The sequence below is a fragment of the Oncorhynchus masou genome, chromosome 31, assembly GCF_036934945.1.
Source record: "Oncorhynchus masou masou isolate Uvic2021 chromosome 31, UVic_Omas_1.1, whole genome shotgun sequence".
Lineage (NCBI taxonomy): Eukaryota > Metazoa > Chordata > Actinopteri > Salmoniformes > Salmonidae > Oncorhynchus > Oncorhynchus masou.
This window is the reverse complement of record NC_088242.1, coordinates 76969855-76990754: the sequence shown is the minus strand read 5'-3', so window position 1 is coordinate 76990754 and position 20900 is coordinate 76969855. Positions and strand designations below refer to the sequence as shown.

Genomic DNA, 20900 nt, shown 5'->3' with positions numbered 1-20900 from the left:
GCTGACCTCAACCCAGAGTCTCTTAGAGCGTTCACAGTCAGTCCACTGACACCCCATATCAGATCACAGCGAAATCACTATTTGAACAGAGCTATGCTTAATCATGAGGCATCAAAGCCAATGGAACTGAATAATATTAAGAAATGATATAGATGGAAGGAAAATATTGTGGAAATCCACCAAAAACCTATTAGGCAACAACAAATCGAATCCCTTCCAGACAATTTCCTGCACAAAAGGTTTCAATATAATAGTGAAGGTGTAAACTTGGAGGTAGAAAACCTAAACAGTACATTTGACCTCTCAGCTTCCCTATCATATCTAAACATTTCAAGCAGACCACCTAAGAAAATTAACAACGATGACAAATAGTTTGATGAAGAATGCATAAACCTAAGACAGAAATTTTGAAACCTATGCAAACAAAAACATAGATATCCAGAAAACCTGAGCCTACGCCTTCACTATGGTGAATCACTAAAACAATACAGAAATACATTACGGAAAAATAAGGAACAGCACGTCAGAAATCAGCTCAATGTAATTGAAGAATCAATAGAATCTAACCACTTCTGGGAAAATTGGAAAACTCTAAAATAACAACACAAAGAGTTATCTATCCAAAATGAAGATGTATGGATAAACTACTTATCTAATCTTTTTAGCTCCATAACAATGATCAAATACAAATCTTAGAATCAACATTAAAGACTAACAGGACCTACTGGATTCTTCAATTACATTGAATGAACTACAGGACAAAATACAAACCCTCCAACCCAAAAAGGCATGTGGGGTTGATGCTATCCTAAATGAAATGATAAAATATACAGACCACAAATTCCAATTGGCTATACTTAAACTCTTTACATCATCCTTAGCTCTGGCACATTCCCCAATATTTGTAACCAAGGACTGATCACCCCAATCCACAAAATTAGAGACAAATTTGACCCCAATAAATACCGGTGATATGGGTCAACAGCAACCAAATTGACAAAAAAAAGGCAAAGGGTTCTCATGCTTTGTTGATTTCAAAAAAGCTTCCGAATCAATTTGGCATGAGGGTCTGCTATACAAATTGATGAAAAGTGGTGATGGGGGAAAAACATACGACAATATAAAATCCATGTACACAAAGTGTGTGGTTAATATTGGCAAAACAACACACACTTCTTTCCACAGGGCTGGGGGGTGATACAGGGATGCAGCTTAAGCCCCACCCTCTTCAACATATATATCAACGAATTGGCGAGGGCACTTAAACTGAAGTCAAATGTCTACTGTTTGCTGATGATCTGGTGCTTCTGTCCCCAACCAAGGAGGGTCTACAGCAGCACCCAGATCTTCTGCACAGATTCTGTCAGACCTGGGCCCTGACAGTAAATCTCATTAATACAAAAATAATGGTGTTCCAAAAAAGGTCCAGTTGCCAGGAACACGAATACAAATTCCATCTAGACACTGTTGCCCTAGAGCATACATACCTTGGCCTAACATCAGCGCCACAGATAACTTTCACAAAGCTGTCAACGATCTGTGAGAAACGGCAAGAAGGTCCTTCTATGCAATCAAAAGGGACATAAAATTCAACATACCAATTAGGATCTGGCTAAAAAAACTTTAATCAGTTATAGAACCCATTGCCCTTTATGGTTGTGAGGTATGTGGTCCGCTTACCAACCAATAATTCACATAATGGGACAAACACAAAATTGAGACTCTGCATGAAGAATTCTGCAAAAATATCCTATGTGTACAATGTAAAACACCAAAAAAATGCATGCAAAGCAGAGTTAGGCCGATATTTGCTAATTATCCAAATCCAGAAAAGAGACGTTAAATTCTACAAACACCTAAAAGGAAGTGATTCCCAAATCCTCAATAACAAAGCCATCACCAACAGAGAAATTCACCTGGAGAAGATCCCCCTAAGCAGCTGGTCCTGGAACTCCGTTCACAAACACAAACAGACCCCACAGAGCTCCAGGACAGCAACACAATTAGACCCAACCAAATCATGAGAAAACAAAAAGATAATTACTTGATACATTGGAAAGAATTTACAAAAAGACTTACAAAAAATATATAATGCCACCACCGATAAATCCACGATAATTGAGAATTTCAATAAGCATTTCTCTATGGCCATGCTTTTTCACCTGGCTACCCCTACCCTGGTCAACTGCCCTGCACCCCCCACAGCAACTTCCCCAAGCCTCCCCCATTTCTCCTTCACCCAAATCCAGATAGTTGATGTTCTGAAAGAGATTCAAAATCTGGGTCCTTATAAATCAGCCGGGATTGACAATCTGGACCCTCTCGTTCTAAAGTTATTTGCCGAAATCGTTGCAACCCCTATTGCTAGCCTCTTCAACCTCTCCTTCGTATCGTCTGAGATCCCCAATGAATGGAAAGCTGCCGCGGTCATCCCCCTCTTCATAAGGGGAGACACTCTAGACCCAAACTGCTACAGACCTATATCTATCCTACCCTGCCTTTTTAAGGTCTTCGAAAGCCAAGTTAACAAACAAATCACTGACCATTTCGAATCCCACCGTACCTTCTCCGCTATACAATCTGGCTTCCGAGCTGGTCATGGATGCACCTCAGCCACGCTCAAGGTCCTAAACAATTTCATAACCGCCATCGATAAGAGACAATACTGTGCAGCTGTATTCATCGACCTGGCCAAGGCTATCGACTCTCTCAATCACCACATTCTTATCGACAGACTCAACAGCCTTTCTCAAATGACTGTCGCTCTTGCTGCTGGTGATTCTCTGATCCACCTCTACGCAGACGACACCATTCTGTATACTTCTGGTCCTTCTTTGGACACTGTGCTAACTAACCTCCAGACGAGCTTCAATGCCATACAACTCTCCTTCCGTGGCCTCCGACTGCTCTTAAATGCAAGTAAAACTAAATGCATTCTCTTCAACCGATCGCTGCCCGCACCTGCCCACCCGTCCAGCATCACTACTCTGGACGGTTCAGACCTAGAATATGTGGACAACTGGTTAGATTGTAAATTCTCCTTCCAGATCCACATTAAGCATCTCCCATCCATAATTAAATCCAGAATCGGCTTCCTATTTCGCAACAAAGCAACCTTTACTCATGCTGCCAAACATACCCTCGTAAAACTGACTATCCTACCGATCCTCGACTTCGGCGATGTCATTTACAAAATAGCCCTCAACACTCTACTCAACAAATTGGATGCAGTCTATCACAGTGTCCTCCGTTTTGTCACCAAAGCCCCATATACTACCCACCACTGCGACCTGTATGCGCTCGTTGGCTGGCCCTCGCTTCATATTAGATCGCCAAACCCAATGGCTCCAGGTCATCTACAAGACTTTGATAGGTAAAGCCCCGCCTTATCTTAGTTCACTGGTCACCATAGCAGCACCCACAGTGTGCAATCACAGCAGCAATATTTGTGACGTGTTGCCACAAGAAAAGGGCAACCAATGAAGAACAAACACTATCGTAAATACAGCCTATATTGATGTTTATTTATTTTCCCTTTTGTACTTTAGCTACTTGCACATCATTACAACACTGTATATAGACATATTCTTTTGGAACTTTTGTGAGCTTAATGTTTACTGTACTTTTTTATTGTTTATTTTACTTTTGTTTATTATTTATATCACTTGCTTTGGCAATGTAAACATATGTTTCACATGCCAATAAAGTCCATTAAATTTAAATTGAATTGATTATGAAAGAGAGAGAGATATAGAGCGGCAAGGTTAATGAGACAGAGAGACGAGACAGGGGAGAAAACATAAGGCGAGGCAGCGTTGGACTGTAATCTTCTCCGCTTCCCGACCATATCCCATTACAACACCATTAGATTGGACCGGATGCTGGCTCCTCTCCCCCTACCCACTCCGTCCTCCCCTGCACGGCCCGCTTCAAAGCTCTGGGTCATAATTGATTGGCTGTGCAGAAACACATGTCTGCTCATAAAGGGTCAGCTCTGACTAAATCACAGAGGGTGAAAAGCAGCACTCAGTCCACTCAGAGGGGTGAGGTATCCTGGCTCATTCTCCCATCCCTTTCTATCTCTCTCTTGTATGGGAGCCTGTGATCTGCAGACCTGGCTGCTGGAAGGACCTCTATGAGACAGCTTGTTTTGTTGTTAGATGTTGAGGGGAAACAGAGGTCTTTTAAACACCTTTATTGTTGCAGCTAGCAAGCCAGCCAGCAGGCCAGTCAGAGCTGATCCAGTCCATTCAGAATGCTTCAATCTGTTAAAATCACAATCAGTCCCAAATCTCAAATTAGCCAGGTATTGATTCATCAATGATAGGAATCACGGCCCTCACTGAGTTCCTTATTAAGCAGTAAAAGCACAGCGAGACACAGATCTATAGAATTTAGAGGCATAGTCAGTGGTGACTGATCTAGAATGCAGATGTATTGCAGTGGGCTGACACATGAGTCACACTGCTGTCCCCGTGGAGACAGTCTCCCTGTACTCTGCTAGTTAGCGTTACTCCATCTCAATTCCCCCTCTCTCTATTACCCTCTGATTCAACACACTGTCTGACTGGAGATGTGGAGCAGACATAACAGACACTTCGCTCTAAATCATTGTATCAGAACAGTTCTGAATGCTGGAAATTACTCAGGCCATTACGGAGACGAACATCTCATTCTCTGCACTTAGCATAGCAATGATGCAGGACAAGCAGAGCAGAAGTTATCTGAGGTACTGAAAGGAGAGAGGCATACCGTTAATGGAGGGAAAGAGCACTGGTTTTCTCACTAAGTGAAGCACGGATGGAGATGTTTTTCTTTAAGTTGAATAGTGCAGAGTACTGCAGACAGTACAGGTGTTTGATTGACAGGTCTTCAGCTCATCCAGGGTTATGAGACTACATTCTGGCCTGTGGCGATGAGCTGCCAAATGAATCTGAATCATGTTGAATCAGATCTCTATGGAGCTGTGCACCAGAGCTGAGATACAAAACACACAGACACCTCGCTCGCTGCTCCTTCTAAGCTTTCAATTACACTAGAACGGAAGCCAGTTTGCTCTGATGAATACCGAGGCATCACCCTGCTTAAATGTGTGGATAATATCCCTGGGTGGGTGCGCAGTGCAGCACAGCGGTGTTCTGAGCGTGCTCTCCCTCTACATAGTGTCTGTAAGGAGGTCGAGTATGTCACCGTAAACAAACCGCGCTCAGCTCCTTCATGCATACACAAAGAGCTGCTGATATGAGGCAAGGTGGCAGGTGGTAGGGGGCTTTGATAATGTATTCATCACTCTAACTGACAATTGCAGTCCACCAGGAGGGCGTTTCACATTGTTAATAAAGAGCCATTCAACATCATGCAGGACACAACACAACGCTGACACTGAACATCACCTAAGACCTTGACTAGAGCATTCACATAAACATGTGCATGTTTCTTTTTCCTTGAAGCTTTTACTATCTCAAATAGTGGTAGGGGGTTTTGGGAGTGAGACCATTATTAGATAAGCAGATAGGATTCAGACCCAAACTTTGGAAATGTTCAACACAAACACGTTAACCTCTAAATGCAGTGGGCTAAATCAGGGTCACACAGACTGGTCCTTGGTCGTCTTAAATCTACTTTGAAACAAAAGTATACACCTCACACACATGGTTATGGCCTTGAAGAAAGAAGACACCTGTACCATGTCAGATATAGAGTTTAAATGTATAAAATGTTGAGTTTGCATCCCAATATGACACTTTATATACATCGCAGAAGACTGAAATATAACAAAACCGTTTGACATAGAAACACTTTTATGAATGTATTAATGATGACATTTTGAAAAATACAAATATATTCCATCAATGAGGCCACTAGAGGGCAATTTGGTCATTTGACTGCAGGAAATGGCCAAAAGCATATAAAATACCCACAAGGGGGACTGAAAGAGTGCTCTGTAGGGCATTACAGATCAGGAGAAAATCCCACTGACGAGGGAGTCCAAAATAAACACCCAGGAAACCCCTTCTCCTAAAAACAGTATCTCTCCTTTACCTTCATCTTTCTGATAGCTCCACTGTGCAAGGCCATCAGGTGTTGGAGTGAGGCAAAGCTCTGTGGAATTCACCCCGATCATTCCAAAAAGAAGGAGCATTTTCTGACAAGCAGAGAAATGTTTTACAGTGTATCTGGAACATAGTAATTCAGGCGAATCTGCAACTTCACACACCAACGAGGGCAACATGGATCCATTTATTTCTCCTTCTTGTAGAACAATGGCTCGGCCACGCAGACTGAGCACAGTCCTCACCTCACTGCTCTCTGGCTGGCTGCAGGGCAAATGGAGGACACCCAGGTGAGTTGACCCGACTGTTAGAACCAACAAGTCTATGAGGATTTTTTATTTTTTTTGTTATACCAACTTTTTATTATTATAATTTTTTTCTGTGAGCGGTTCAAATCACAGGACACAATAATATTCAAGATATACATAAATTCACCCTCCATCCCTGCGACCAAATAACCCTCCTTTCCACCCCTTCCCTGTGTGCCTGAAAGAAAAGAAAGTAAAAAAGATGAAAATACAGTGCCTTCAGAAAGAAATCCTACCCCATGACTTAATCCAGATTTTGTTGTTACAGCCTGAGTTCCAAATTGATTAAATATTAGTTTTTTTTCTCACCCATCTACACATAATGACAAAGTGAAAACATGCTTTTAGACATTTTTACAAATGCATTAAAAATGATATACAGAAATATCTAATGTACATAAGTATTCACACCCCTGAGTCAATACTTTGTAGAATCACCTTTGGCAGCGATTACAGCTGTGAGTCTTTCTGGGTATGTCTCCAAGAGCTTTCCACACCTAGATTGTACAACATTTGCCTAAGATTATTTTCTTCAAGCTCTGTCAGATTGGTTGTTGATCATTGCTAGACAACCATTTTCAAGTCTTGCCATAGATTTTCAAGTAGATTTATGTCAAAACTGTAACTCGGCCACTCAGGAAAATTCACGTCTTCTTGGTAAGCAACTCCACTATAGATTTGGCCTTGTGTTTTTGGTTATTGTTACTGAAAGGTGGATTCATCTCCCACTGTCTAATGGAAAGCAGACTAAAACATATTTTCCTCTAGGAGTTTGCCTGTGCTTAGCACCATTCCGTTTCTTTTTTTATCCTGATAAAGTCCCCAGTCCTCAACGATTAAAAGCATACCCATAACATTGTTTTATTTAACCTTTATTTAATTAGGCAAGTCAGTTAAGAACAAACTCTTCTTTACAATGACGGCCTACCCTGGCCAAGCCTGGACGACACTGGGCCAATTGTGCGCTGCCCTATGACACAGCCACCACTATGCTTCAAAATATGGAGAGTGGTACTCAATGATGTGTTGTATTGGATTTGCTCCAAACATAACACTTTGTATTCCTTTGTATTCAGGACAAAAATGTCATTGCTTTGCCACATGTTTTGCAGTATTACTTTAGTGCCTTGTTGCAAACAGGAATCAACAAGGCACTCTATACAGGCTTCATTCTTTTCACTCTGTCAATTAGGTTAGTATTGTAAATTCAATGTGCCCTTTTAGGAGTGTACGATGATCATACCAGAGGAATTGTTATTTACAAGCCAACATTTTAAGAGTGTTTCCCAAGCAAGCACGTAGAGAGAATGTTCACTAAGTGAGTCGTTAGACCATGTGTCGATATTATTGACTGCTTCAATAGTATTGAAATCAATTTCATGTTTATTCAATTGAGTTATATTTTGCAACTACGCTACTGCCTGTAATGTTTGCATGTGTTTCATGATGTGTGACATAATGTGTGCATTGATTTACCCAATCTGTGACTTAGTGCATTATTATTGCCTAAGTATAACACGTCGCCTCAATAGCCTACTTCCAGCCATAGGTGGTAATACACTGTATCTCTGGGAGCTGATCCGTCGTCAGTATTGTGGAAAAATTGTCATGTTAAAAAGTTTGTTGCTGGCTGAAAAGTTAAGAACTACTGAATTATAAAGGAGGAAGTAGAGCGAGGAAATCAATGACGATAGTATACGCTGCCCCTGGACCACATCACAATGTCTTCCTTTCCCCTCTCACTAGGACCCCCAGCCTATATCCATAGAATCATATACAGTAAGACTTTGTTTTTATCTATCTCTCTTTTCCTTCCCATTCTCTACCGAATCCCTGTATCTTTATTTTTATCTGTATATATTTTCTACCCTCGCTCTCTTTCTCTTGCTTCTAAAGGGAAGGGAAGAAACAAGGGCCATCCCCCTCAACCCCTCTCCCTCCCTCTCTCTCCCTCTCTCTCTCAGCCAGAGCACTCTGCTGGTCAGTTGGAGGCCTGGAACATTCCTTTGAGTGTTCCAGATAAAGTTGTGTGTCAGATCGATACCCTGTTAGTAGCTGGCGTAGGTATGTTGTCATGCAATCATCTAAAAGATCATTGCAGACAAGCTTCAGCCTGTCTATGACAGAGCACTTTCCTCAGGCCAGGTGACGCGCGCGCGCGCGCACACACACACACACACACACACACACACACACACACACACACACACACACACACACACACACACACATACACACACACACACACACACACACACACACGTAAACAAACAAGAAAACACACACACAGAATGGCATGCAGTGCACGGAACTTCGGTTAGCTGTGAAGACATGGGCCATTACTCCAGCATAGCCCCAGAGGGCATGTTCTTAGACATACAACACATGGCTCAAATGGCCATCAAAAACTGATGATTTACGAGCAGGTTACGGCAGCAGCTAGACTGATCGGTGCATGAACATCATAACAGACAATAATTTTACAGAAAAATCTGCAAAAAATCATGACATATTGTTATCATAACTGTCAAATCATGATGTCCGAACTAGGCTATTGAGAGCAATTGTCCAGATAGTACAGCTGGAATCAGATAATTAAACCCCTTCATTGACATTATGCATATTAATGAATCAAATACTGCTGGCACAAAATGTAGACTCCAAATTCATGCTGGCAATGACAAACTACACCACACTACACCATATTCCAGATCAGTTTCTTTCCTGCGGTCTCATCCCCATCATCTGCCTCTAAGACAGTCTGTCATTTCACATGCTTGTTCTTCAAACCACTCTCCCTTGCTCCTTCTCTTCAACTTTCTCTCGCTCGTGAAAGAAGGAGTGGGACTGAAAGGGTGACACAGCTATAGTGCTGGAAACATTCAAAGATATGTTTGTCTCCAGATCTCATCTGAGTCTGGTCGGCCGCTGGACTCGCCCTGCAGTCCCAGAGCACCATCGGACTAGAGTGGAAACCCGCCCCGGCTTCCTCCTCTCCTATCGCTCCAGCTCCTCTGCTCTCCTCCCAGCTGCCCACTGCAAATGAGGCTAGGAAACACTGTCACCACCGATAAATCCACGATAATTGAGAATATCAATAAGCACATCTCTACGGCTGGCCCCTACCCTTGTCAACAGCCCTGCACTCTCCACAGCAACTTGCCCAATCCTCCCCCATTTCCCCTTCACCAAAATCCAGATAGCTGATGTTCTGAAAGCGCTGCAAAATCTGGACCCCTACAAATCAGCCAGGCTAGACAATCTGGACCCTTTCTTTCTAAAAGTATCTGCCGAAACTGTTGCAACCCCTATTACTAGCCTGTTCAACCTCTCTTTCTTATCGTCTGAGATCCACAAAGATTGGAAAGCTGCCGCGGTCATCCCCCTCTTCAAAGGGGGATGACTCTAGACTCAAACTGCTACAGATCTATATATATCCTACCCTGCCTTTCTAAGGTCTTCGAAAGACAAGTTAACAAACAGATCCCCAACCATTTCAAATCCCGCCGTAACTTCTCCGCTATGCAATCTGGCTTCCGAGCTGGTCACGCTAAACGATATCATAACCACCATCAATAAGAGACAATACTGTGTAGCTGTATTCATCGACCTGGCCAAGGCTTTCGACTCTGTTGTCGTGTCTTTGGCTATGCCGGATTAAGTGATATGACATGCTATTCTATAAAATCCTTTCTCCGTAATTAATATTACATGATTGAGCTAATCATGTAAATGTAATTAACCTCTTGATGCTCTGGGGGCGCTATTTCATTTTTGGATGAAAAACGTTCCCGTTTTAAACAAGATATTTTGTCACAAAAAGATGCTCGACTATGCATATAATTGGTAGCTTTCGAAAGAAAACACTCTGACGTGTCCAGAATTACCAAGATATTTTCTGTGCGTGCCCTAGAACGTGAGCTTCAGGCAAAACCAAGATGAGACGGCATCCAGGAAATTAGCAGGATTTTTGAGGCTCTGTTTTCCATTGTCTCCTTATATGGCTGTGAATGCGAGAGGAGTAAGTCTGCCCTTTCTGTCGTTTCCCCAAGGTGTCTGCAGCATTGTGACGTATTTGTAGGCAGATCATTGGAAGATTGACCATAAGAGACCACATTTACCAGGTGTCCGCCAGGTGTCCTGCGCCGAAATTGGTGCGCAAAAGTCAGCTGCCAGTATTTTTCCATGGGATTCAGAGAGGAAAGCAAGCTTCCACGAACGATATATCAATGAAGAGATATGTGAAAAAACACCTTGAGGATTGATTCCAAACAACGTTTGCCATGTTTCGGTCGATATTATGTAGTTAATTCGGAAAAAGTTTTACGTTGTAGGTGACTGAATTTTCGGTTCGTTTCGGTAGCGATGCGATGTAGAAAACGGAACGATTTCTCCTACACACAGACGCTTTCAGAAAAAACTGCGCATTTGGTATGTAACTGAGAGTCTCCTCATTGAAAACATCCGAAGCTCTTCAAAGGTAAATGATTTTATTTATTTGGTTATCTGGTTTTTGTGAAAATGTTGCGTGCTAAATGCTACTCAAAATGCTATGCTAGCTTTGCATACTCTTACACAAATTAGTCAATTTCTATGGTTCAAAAGCATATTTTGAAAATCTGAGATGACAGTGTTGTTAAGAAAAGGCTAAGCTTGAGAGCAGACGCATTATTTTCATTTTATTTGCGATTTTCAGAAATCGTTAACGTTGCGTTATGCTAATGAGCCTGAGGCTTTAGTCACGATCCCGGATCCGGGATGGGGAGTTTCAACAGGTTAACTAGAGAGTCAGGACACCACAACATAATATTTATAGAGCTTTTATATTCCGAATAAACTCAAGAAGACCTAGTAATACTTTACATCAATAACAGTCAATATTAATCGTCACCTTAATTCAGTTTCATCTGAAAGTTGTAAATTCTTGGTTATCTTCACAAACCCTGGCTAACAAGTTGAATCAGCAATACAATGTATTTGTATTTACTAAATACCTAACTAATCACACAGAATTACATATACAGAATGAATTATACCTTGATTACAAATGACAACATAAAGGAAAACTTCCCTGGTGGAAGGAACAGATATGACAGCTTGTTACACAAAAGAAAAGAGGCTGGGTTTGAGTGAAAGAGCGGGAAGACTGAGGGACAAAGGGAGAAGCTGTGCTATCGTAAATATAGTATCTTATGCATTCTAAATTACCACCCATTTGGAAAAGGAAAATACCATAAATATTTACTCTGAGCTGTGCTTCGTAAGGTTGGTGGTAGATGGAAGGCCGTGTTGCCAAACCGAGTCCTTTGTCCTTTGAAGAATGTCTCTGGTGGTCAATTAGATACGTGGTAGTAACGTCGTTGTGTGGTAGACGGGATACTCTGTCTGATCTTTCCTAGCCCGCGTTTGCAGCTGCTGTTGCTAACTCAACAGCTAGGAGTTATCACTTCTGTAGTGAATAAGAGTTCAAAGTTCATACCATTCGCAACCAAATCTCACGCTGAGTTTGGCTTAGTTCTGTAGTTGACATGTTAGTCCTTTTAACACAGAGTCTGCAGACCTCACGTACTTGGAACAGGAGGTTATATTGTCGTCAAGGCTTTATATAGGAAGGGAGAGGAGGGCGTGTTTGAAAAGTTTTATAACCCATGTCCCTTCACAGGGGCGGGCCACTGATTGAGCAAAGACCTAACCTTATGAAAACCCAAATCTCTTTTGGAAGCTAAACTTTTTGGAAGCTAAAATTACATTTAATCTCTTCACCAATAATTTTATATTCAAACATTTAAATTGAACAACAATTCCATGTGAATCCGATACCTCTGATGTGTAGACTTTCCACTGTAGAGTTTATGTCATCCTATCATCGATGAGAATGTCTCAGATGACAACCGAACTGACATCATATTCATTAAGTACCACCACATATGTTCAATTGGTCGGGTTACCAGAATATAGTTCATTTCCCCCCACCTTCTGATGTTCCCAGAATCTCTATGTTAACCACAGGGTTTTCAAATGTCACATCAGTAGGGTAGAGAGAGGAAAAAGGGGGGAAGAGGTATTTATGACTGTCATAAACCTACCCCCAGGTCAACGTCATGACACTGTCAATCACCACATTCTTATCGGCAGACTCAACAGCCTTGGTTTCTCAAATCACTGCCAAGCCTGGTTCACCAACTACTTCTCAGACAGAGTTCAGTGTGTCAAATCGGAGGGCTGTTGTCTGGACCTCTGGCAGTCTCTATGGGGGTGCCACAGGGTACAATCACGGGCCGACTATCTTCTCTGTATACATCAATGATGTCTCTCTTGCTGATGGTGATTATCTGATCCACCTTCACGCAGACGACACCATTCTGTATACTTCTGACACTTCTTTGGACACTGTGTTAACTAACCTCCAGACGAGTTTCAATGCCATACAACTCTCCTTCCATGGCCTCCAACTGCTCTTAAATGCAAGTAAAACTAAATGCATGCTCTTCAACCGATCGCTGCCCGCACCTGCCCGCCCGTCCAGCATCACTACTCTGGACAGTTCTGACTTAGAAAATGTGGACAAATACAAATACCTAGGTGTCTGGTTAGACTTTAAACTCCCCTTCCAGACTCACATTAAGCATCTCCAATCTAAAATTAAATCTAGAACCGTCTTGCTATTTCGCAACAAAGCATCCTTCACTCATGCTGCCAAAGATACCCTCGTAAAACTGACTATCCTACCAATCCCCGACCTTGGCGATGTCATTTACAAAGTTACCTCCAACACTCTACTTATCAAATTGGATGCAGTCTATCACGGTGCCATCCGTTTTGTCACCAAAGCCCCATATACTACCCACCACTGCGACCTGTATGCTCTCGTTGGCTGTCTCTCACTTCATATTTGTCGCCAAACCCACTGGCTCCAGGTCATCTAGCAGCACACGCTCCAGCAGGTATATTTCACTGGTAACTCCCAAAGCCAATTCCGAATTTGGCCACCTTTCCTTCCAGTTCTCTGCTGCCAATGTCTGGAACGAACTGCAAAAATCACTGAAGCTGGAGACTCATATCTCCATCAATAACTTTATGCACCAGCTGTCAGAGCAGCTCACAGATCACTGCACCTGTACATAGCCTATCTGTAAATAGCCCATCAAACTACCTCATCCCCATACTGTTATTTCTTTATTTTGCTCCTTTGCACCACAGTATCTCTACTGGCACATTCATCTTCTGCACATCTATCACTCCAGTATTTAATTGCTATATTGTAATTATTTCACCCCTATGGCCTATTTATTTCCTTACCTCCCTTATCCTACCTCATTTGCACACACTGTATATTAGAGGTAGATCAATTATGATTTTTCAATGCCGATGCAAGCTGAAACCGATTACTCAGCCAATTATTATAATTTTAAAAATATATATTTGTAATAATGACATTTACAACAATACTGAATGAACACTTATTTTAACTTAATATAATACATCAAAAAAATCTATTTAGTCTCAAATAAATAATGAAACATGTTCAATTTGGGTTAAATAAAGCAAAAATATAGTGTTGGAGAAGAAAGTAAAAGTGCAATATGTGCCTTGTAAAAAAGCTAACGCTTAAGTTCCTTGCTCTGAGCAAATACATATATATAAAAAAAGAAAGAAATCAGACGATTAATCAGTATCAGCTTTTTTTCATCCTCCAATAATCGGTATCGGTATCGGCATTGAAAAATCATATTCAATCGACCTCTAATATACAGTGTGTGCAAATGATGTAGGATAAGTGAGGTAAGGCAATACATTTGAAAGCTGGTAATTCCTTTTAACATGAGTCTTCAATATTTCCAGGTAAGAAGCTTTAGGTTGTAGTTATTATTGGACTATTTCTCTCTATACCATTTGTATTTCGTATTCCTTTGACTATTGGATGTTCTAATAGGTACTATAGTATTGCCAGCCTAATTTCGGGAGTTGATAGGCTTGAAGAAATAAACAGTGCAATGCTTGAAGCACAGCGAAGAGCTGCTGGCATATGCAGGAAAGTGCTGTTTGAATGAATGCTTACGAGCCTGCTGATGCTTACCACCACTCATTCAGACTGCTCTATCAAATCATAGACTTAATTATAATATAATAACACACAGAAATACGAGCCTTAGGTCATTGATATGGTAAAATCCGGAAACGATCATTTCGAAAATAAATGTTTATTCTTTCAGTGAAATATGGAACCGTTCCATATTTTATCTAACAGGTGGCATCCATAAGTCTAAATATTGGTGTTACATTGCACAACATTCAATGTTATGTCATAATTATGTACAATTCTGGAAAAATTAATTACGGTCTTTGTTAGGAAGAAATGGTCTTCACACACTTCACAACGAGCCAGGGGGCCCAAACTGCTGCATATACCCTGACTCTGCTTGCACTGAATGCAAGTGAAGTGACACAATTTCCCTAGTTAAAAGAAATTCATGTTAGCAGGTGATATTAACTAACTATGTAGGTTTAAAATATACACTGGTGTATTGATTTTAAGAAAGGCATTGATGTTTATGGTTAGGTACACATTGGTGCAACGACAGTGCTTTTTTCGCAAATGCACTTGTTAAATCACACATTTGGCGAAGTAGGCTGTGTTTGAATGATAAATTAACAGGCACCGCATCTATTATATGCAACGCAGGACAAGCTAGATAAACTTGTAATATCATCAACCATGTGTTGTTAACTAGTGATTATGTGAAGATTGATTGTTTTTTATAAGATAAGTTTAATGCTAGCTAGCACTTTACCTTGGCTCCTTGCTGCACTCGCATAACAGGTAGTCAGCCTGCCACGCAGTCTCCTCATAGAGTGCTATTAAAATCAGCCATAATCGGCTTCTAAAAATGCCGATAACCGATTGCTGTGAAAAATTGAAATCGGCCCCAATTAATCGGCCATTCCGATTAATCGGTCGACCTCTACTGTATATACACTTTTTCTATTGACTATATGTTTGTTTATTCCATGTATAACGCTATGTTGTTGTTTGTGTTGCACTGATTTGACTAATCTTTGCCAGGTTGCAGTTGTATATGAGAACTTGTTCTCAACTGGCCTACCTGGTTAAATAAATGTGAAAAAAAGAAAGCCTCGCTAATATAATGTCACACGTCTGTTAATGGATCTGTCAGTAGTTCCCTGAGGTCCTCCTAGTAGAGAGGAGCCCCTCCTACTGTCCTCTCTCTCCCTCAAGGCTCAAGTGATGTGGGTCTGAGTGTGCCTCTCAAAGCCACAGTCAGTGACAGAGTTCCAGGTAGAACACTTTTGGTACCAAGTAGTACCATTTTGGTTTCCATGTAGAACCCTTTCCATAGAGGGGTCTACATGGAACCCAAAATGGTACTTCCTGGAACCGCAACATTTTTTAAAAACCTGGAACCAAAAACGGTTATCCTATGGGGGACAGCTAAAAAAACCTTTTTATAAGGGTCTACCTGGATGTCAAAACTCCAAGGCCTATGTAAACCCATGGTTATACATCACTTTGAGGAAATAGGAGAGGAACTATCTACAACTTTACATGTCATCACACCATACAAGTTTTTCTGTGTTGATGTACTAATTCAAATCTGTGACTTGTAAGGGTATTATTTGAGGATTAGACATGACATTTGATTAAATATTCCTCATACCATATTCTCTCCAGATGCAGAATAGATTATCATCACACCATTTTTTGAGGACTCCACATCACTATTAAAAGAGATTTACTGCATCTCTGACTTACCGTTGTCTGTGGCCATGAAGATGGCAGTGTATTTGTTGTCTTGAACGTAAGGTGATTCTCTGTCCAGATTGGCAGAGGTGTTGACCGTACCTCTAACCGGGTTCACACTAAGCCAGTTAGCAGGGTCTCTCAGAACTGCAAACCTGAAAAGGGAACAGATGACAGCTGATCAGAAAATAGTCAGGGCAATGCCATGGTGTCATGACTGTCCTGTGAGGATCAAAATAGGTCAGATCAGCATGGCAATAAAAAACTTAAACCATACCCCCTCTCACACACAGAGGGGGGAGAAGGGAACTGGTGGGTGTTGACACCTCACCCCTGTTGTAAATCTAGGACAGAACTTTCAGCATCTCCCTCTCCAATATTCTCCATAGGAATGTGACTCTACACAGACCTCCCGCCAAAACACTAACATGTTATAAAGTGAATACTGGAACAATATATCTAACATACATAGAATGTGGGGAATGGTCAGAGGCAACCTAAAGAAACACTGATGTCGGTTTGCTTGTTATTTTGTGATGTCATTAAAAATGTTATAAAGGAAATACTGTAACTTGGGAAGTATACCCACTATATGTGTGAAGTGTCCATCCGATGCGTTGTGCATGAAATATAAAAAATTATGAAAGTATTTTTGTTAATGATTTTAGGAGCCATAGATTTACATTACTTTGCACAGTGAAAAATCATGCCCCTAGGGGAGGTCAGAGAGCGTGTCAGCCTGACAGAACTGCCCTTTTGAACAAACTGTATAAAATGACGGGTTAAGAATTAACATATCCGAACAGAGAGACATGGAGCTGCAGCTCACGTTTAATGTGGTTTGAACTCTAAAACTCTGAAATCTAAACTCATGGTAGAGGCGATAAAGTCTCCTCCCAAACAATCATTGGTACGGCTGATTAGCTGTCCTAAGTAAGGTATTTTCGAAAGTGAATTTAAGTGGAGCCATTCTACTATTCTTCTCAAATCACCATAGTACCCTACTCTCATCACCCCACTGGGGACCATCAACACGGCTGGCTCGCCTATGTTCAAAGAAGCATATTCCAGAGCAAATGGAAGGAGAATAAATTCTGTAGTTCTGTTCAGGACGACACGACAAGTCACCGGATACTGGACGACTGCAGAGGAGAACAACAGTAGAAGACCTGAGAAGGCCCAACTCCCTTTCCTAGGTGGCCTGGTTCCGACAAATACATGAAGAACCAAGACATTTCACGTAAATGCATTCATGATCTCTTACTCAAAGCAAAGAGGGCGGCGGTTTGTGTGCAAAGTATATGGTTACTGTGAGAGTAGTTTCTAAATGAACTAACATATGATGTTTCTGTCCTCTCCCTCTGTCCCTCTCCATGTCTTTTGTAACAAGCAGCACTGAATCATAAGTAAGGCTCAAGTTTTTTCAGATGCAGGAGGTTAGGACGGTTCAGAATGATGATATGATACGAGGTTATGATTAATAAGATGATAGTTTATGTATGTGATAGGTAAAGACATTTAGAGTTTCATTCAGGAAATGGTAACTCTTCAAAGAACCAATCTGGTGGTGCCCCAAATCCTAATGAGTTAGTTGTTACAATTAAACCTAGTTAGTTGATTAGATAAATAGCAGTCATCAGATTAATGAAAGTAAAGTCACGACAATGGTATGAGACAAATGCAACATGATTATATATGGAGATACATTAGCTACAGTATTTTCCTGCTGTAGCCAGTTTGCTACAGCAGGGAAACAATTCTGCAGCAACGGAAGCTTTTTTAAACCTTGCTATGCAAGAATATCTCAGCAACAAAATATTACACATTTGTATAGGACATCAGCTAGTAAGAGCTTTTTCAGTAAATACATTTTAACACTGTTTCTAAGGAAGATATTGAGACACTGAAATGACAATATCTATCAAAGACACACAACTGTTGAATTGAAGCATAATGAGACTGCATATTTGAAGTGCAACGTGTGTTGTGTGAAGTTGAAGCTGAGGTTTAGTGGACGGTCTGTGTATGTCTGTGGATGCTCTGTCTGTGGTTGGAGTGTGAAGATAATGGATGAACACCGATAACTCCTCAGAGAATAATGTATTTGCGTGGAAAGCAGCTGGAGTCTGTGGTTGAGGGATGACCCTACTAATGTCATCCTGAGAGCCAGGTGATGGGAGGTGCATTTTGATTGGATGGGGAATGGTGCCGTTCCTCTGGGGGTTCACATCTGTGTTCATGTCACACACCGCTGATTTAGTGGCTCAATCCCATTTGGCTCTGTTGGTAGAGCATGGCACTTGCAACACCAGGGTTGTGGGTTTGATTCCCACAGGGGTCAAGAATGAAAAATGTATGCACTCACTACTGTAAGTTGATCGGGATAAAAGTGGTTGCTGAGGGGAAGATGGCTCATAATAATGGCTGGAACGGAGCTAATGGAACGGCATCAAAATTATGGACACTGTATTTGACACCATTCCACTAATTCTCCTCCAGCTGTTACCATGAGCCTGTCCTCCCCAATTAAGGTGCTACTAAAATGTAAAATACACACACACAGCCCCAACCCTAAACTCTTTCAGTTTACCAATAAACACTCCACATGCACCTTTGTATTTTTACACTCTCAGACACACGCACACAAATACACACACTTCCTGGTTATAAGCCCTTCATCACTACCAGGCATCACAACATCACACAAGCTCATCACTTTAGAAAGAGGAAAACACAAGATGATTATCCTGCTGCTGTGGGTACACAGATAGTCACTTGATCTATTATAACATGGTTTGTATATTGTCTGCTTGCCTATTTGTTGATATAATCTATTCAGATGCAGCTTAAATGATAAAGCTTACAAAAGGTTTTCCATCACCGGTTATCCACAACATCATCATGTTTGACTCTCCGCAACTGTTCTTCTCTCGCACACGCACACACACACACACACACACACACACACACACACACTGGACTTCCTGACAGGCCACCCCCCAGGTGGTGCATGCGCACACACACACGCGCACACACACACACATGCACACACACACACACACACACACACACACAGGACTTCCTGACAGGCCACCCCCAGGTGGTGAGGGTAGGCAACAACACCTTCGCCACACTAACCCTCAACACGGGGGCCCCTTATTGGTACGTGCTTAGTCCCTTCCTGTACTACCTATTCACTCACGTCTGCGTGGCTGCACAAGTGTGCTGGCGACTCGATGGTGGTAAGCCTGATCACCAAAGATGAGACAGCCAATAGGGAGGAGGTCAGTGCCCTGGCAGTGACCAACCTCCCCCTCAACGTCAGCTGTAGTGGAGCGGGTATAAGTTCCTCGGTGTCCACATCACTACACACACCAACAAATCAAATCAAAATCAAATCAAATTTATTTATATAGCCCTTCGTACATCAGCTGATATCTCAAAGTGCTGTACAGAAACCAAGGCCGAAAACCCCAAAAAGCAAGCATTGCAGGTGTAGAAGCACGGTGGTTAGGAAAAACTCCCTAGAAAGGCCAAAACCTAGGAAGAAACCTAGAGAGGAACCAGGCTATGTGGGGTGGCCAGTCCTCTTCTGGCTGTGCCGGGTAGAGATTATAACAGAACATGAGAGATTCTAACAGTTGTGAAGAAGGCATGACAATGCCTCTTCCCCCTCAGAAGGTTGACAAAATTTGGCATGGGCCCTCAGATCTTATATCTATCCTGTTGCCTAGTCACTTTAACCCTACCTATATATACTATACATATTACCTCAATTACCTTGTATCCCTGCACATCAACTCGGTACTGCTTCCCCATGTATACTGTGTATACTTTTCTCTCATATAGGGTACATCATTTTCAGCCACATAACAAAATTGCCCACAAATAATCACTTGCATCTGCATGTAAAATGTTCCTTTTAATCTTTCCTCTCTCTCGCTTACCACAAACATGTCCACGCGCACACACACACACACACACACACACACACACACACACACACACACACACACACACACATACATACACACACACACAAACATAGAAAATCTCAGAGTCAAAAATTGTCTGAACTGTTAAAAATTGACTTCACTTTCATAAAATGTCCAATAGCATAATGATTTGCCCATATTTCTGCTTGACTGGTAGAATTTATCCCCTGAGCTACTGTATATGGCAAATCCTGGCCTGACCCCCTACTCTACTAAGAACTGAGCCCATTTCAGCTTTCATTTTACAGCTATACAGTAGCCTCCCAGCAGACACCTTATAGCAGGGTTTCCCAAACTCGGTCCTGGGTGCACATTTTGTTTTTTTGCCGTAGCATTACACAGCTGATTCAAATAACCAATTCACCAAGCTTTGATTATTTGACTCAAATGTGTAGTGCTAGGGCAAAAACCAAAACGTACACCCAGAGGGGTTAGGTGAAGGGGGGCACAGAGTCTGAGTTTGGGGAACCCTGCCTTATAGGACAGACCTTCTAGGACACAGTACAGCCCACTCAGGGGGAGTGCTCTTCCTACATAACAGGATGAGGCAGTCTATTCTAGGATAATGCCGGTACCACACTGAGAGAGGACGTCAAGACAATGCAGCAGCACTCTTTAGGAGTAATCTGCTCACCCACACAGTTCACATACTGTAGTTATCTCTGAGGTTGAGAGGCCTTTAGGATCCACGATAACACTACCATTGCATCAGATGCATATGGATTATGCATACAGTGTGTGTGTGTGTATGTTTGTGTGTGCGAGCGAGCGAGAGAGAGAGTGT

General features: G+C 41.8%; 1 protein-coding gene across 1 annotated transcript in view; it reads right to left on the bottom strand.

Moving 5' to 3' along the window:
* LOC135524456 (cadherin-13-like) overlaps nt 1-20900 on the bottom strand; it is a 579537-nt gene that overhangs the window by 51454 nt on the left and 507183 nt on the right. Inside the window, exon 12 of the mRNA XM_064952007.1 lies at nt 16134-16276. Within this exon, the coding sequence (XP_064808079.1) occupies nt 16134-16276 (143 nt within the window). The remainder of the gene's footprint in view (nt 1-16133; nt 16277-20900) is intronic.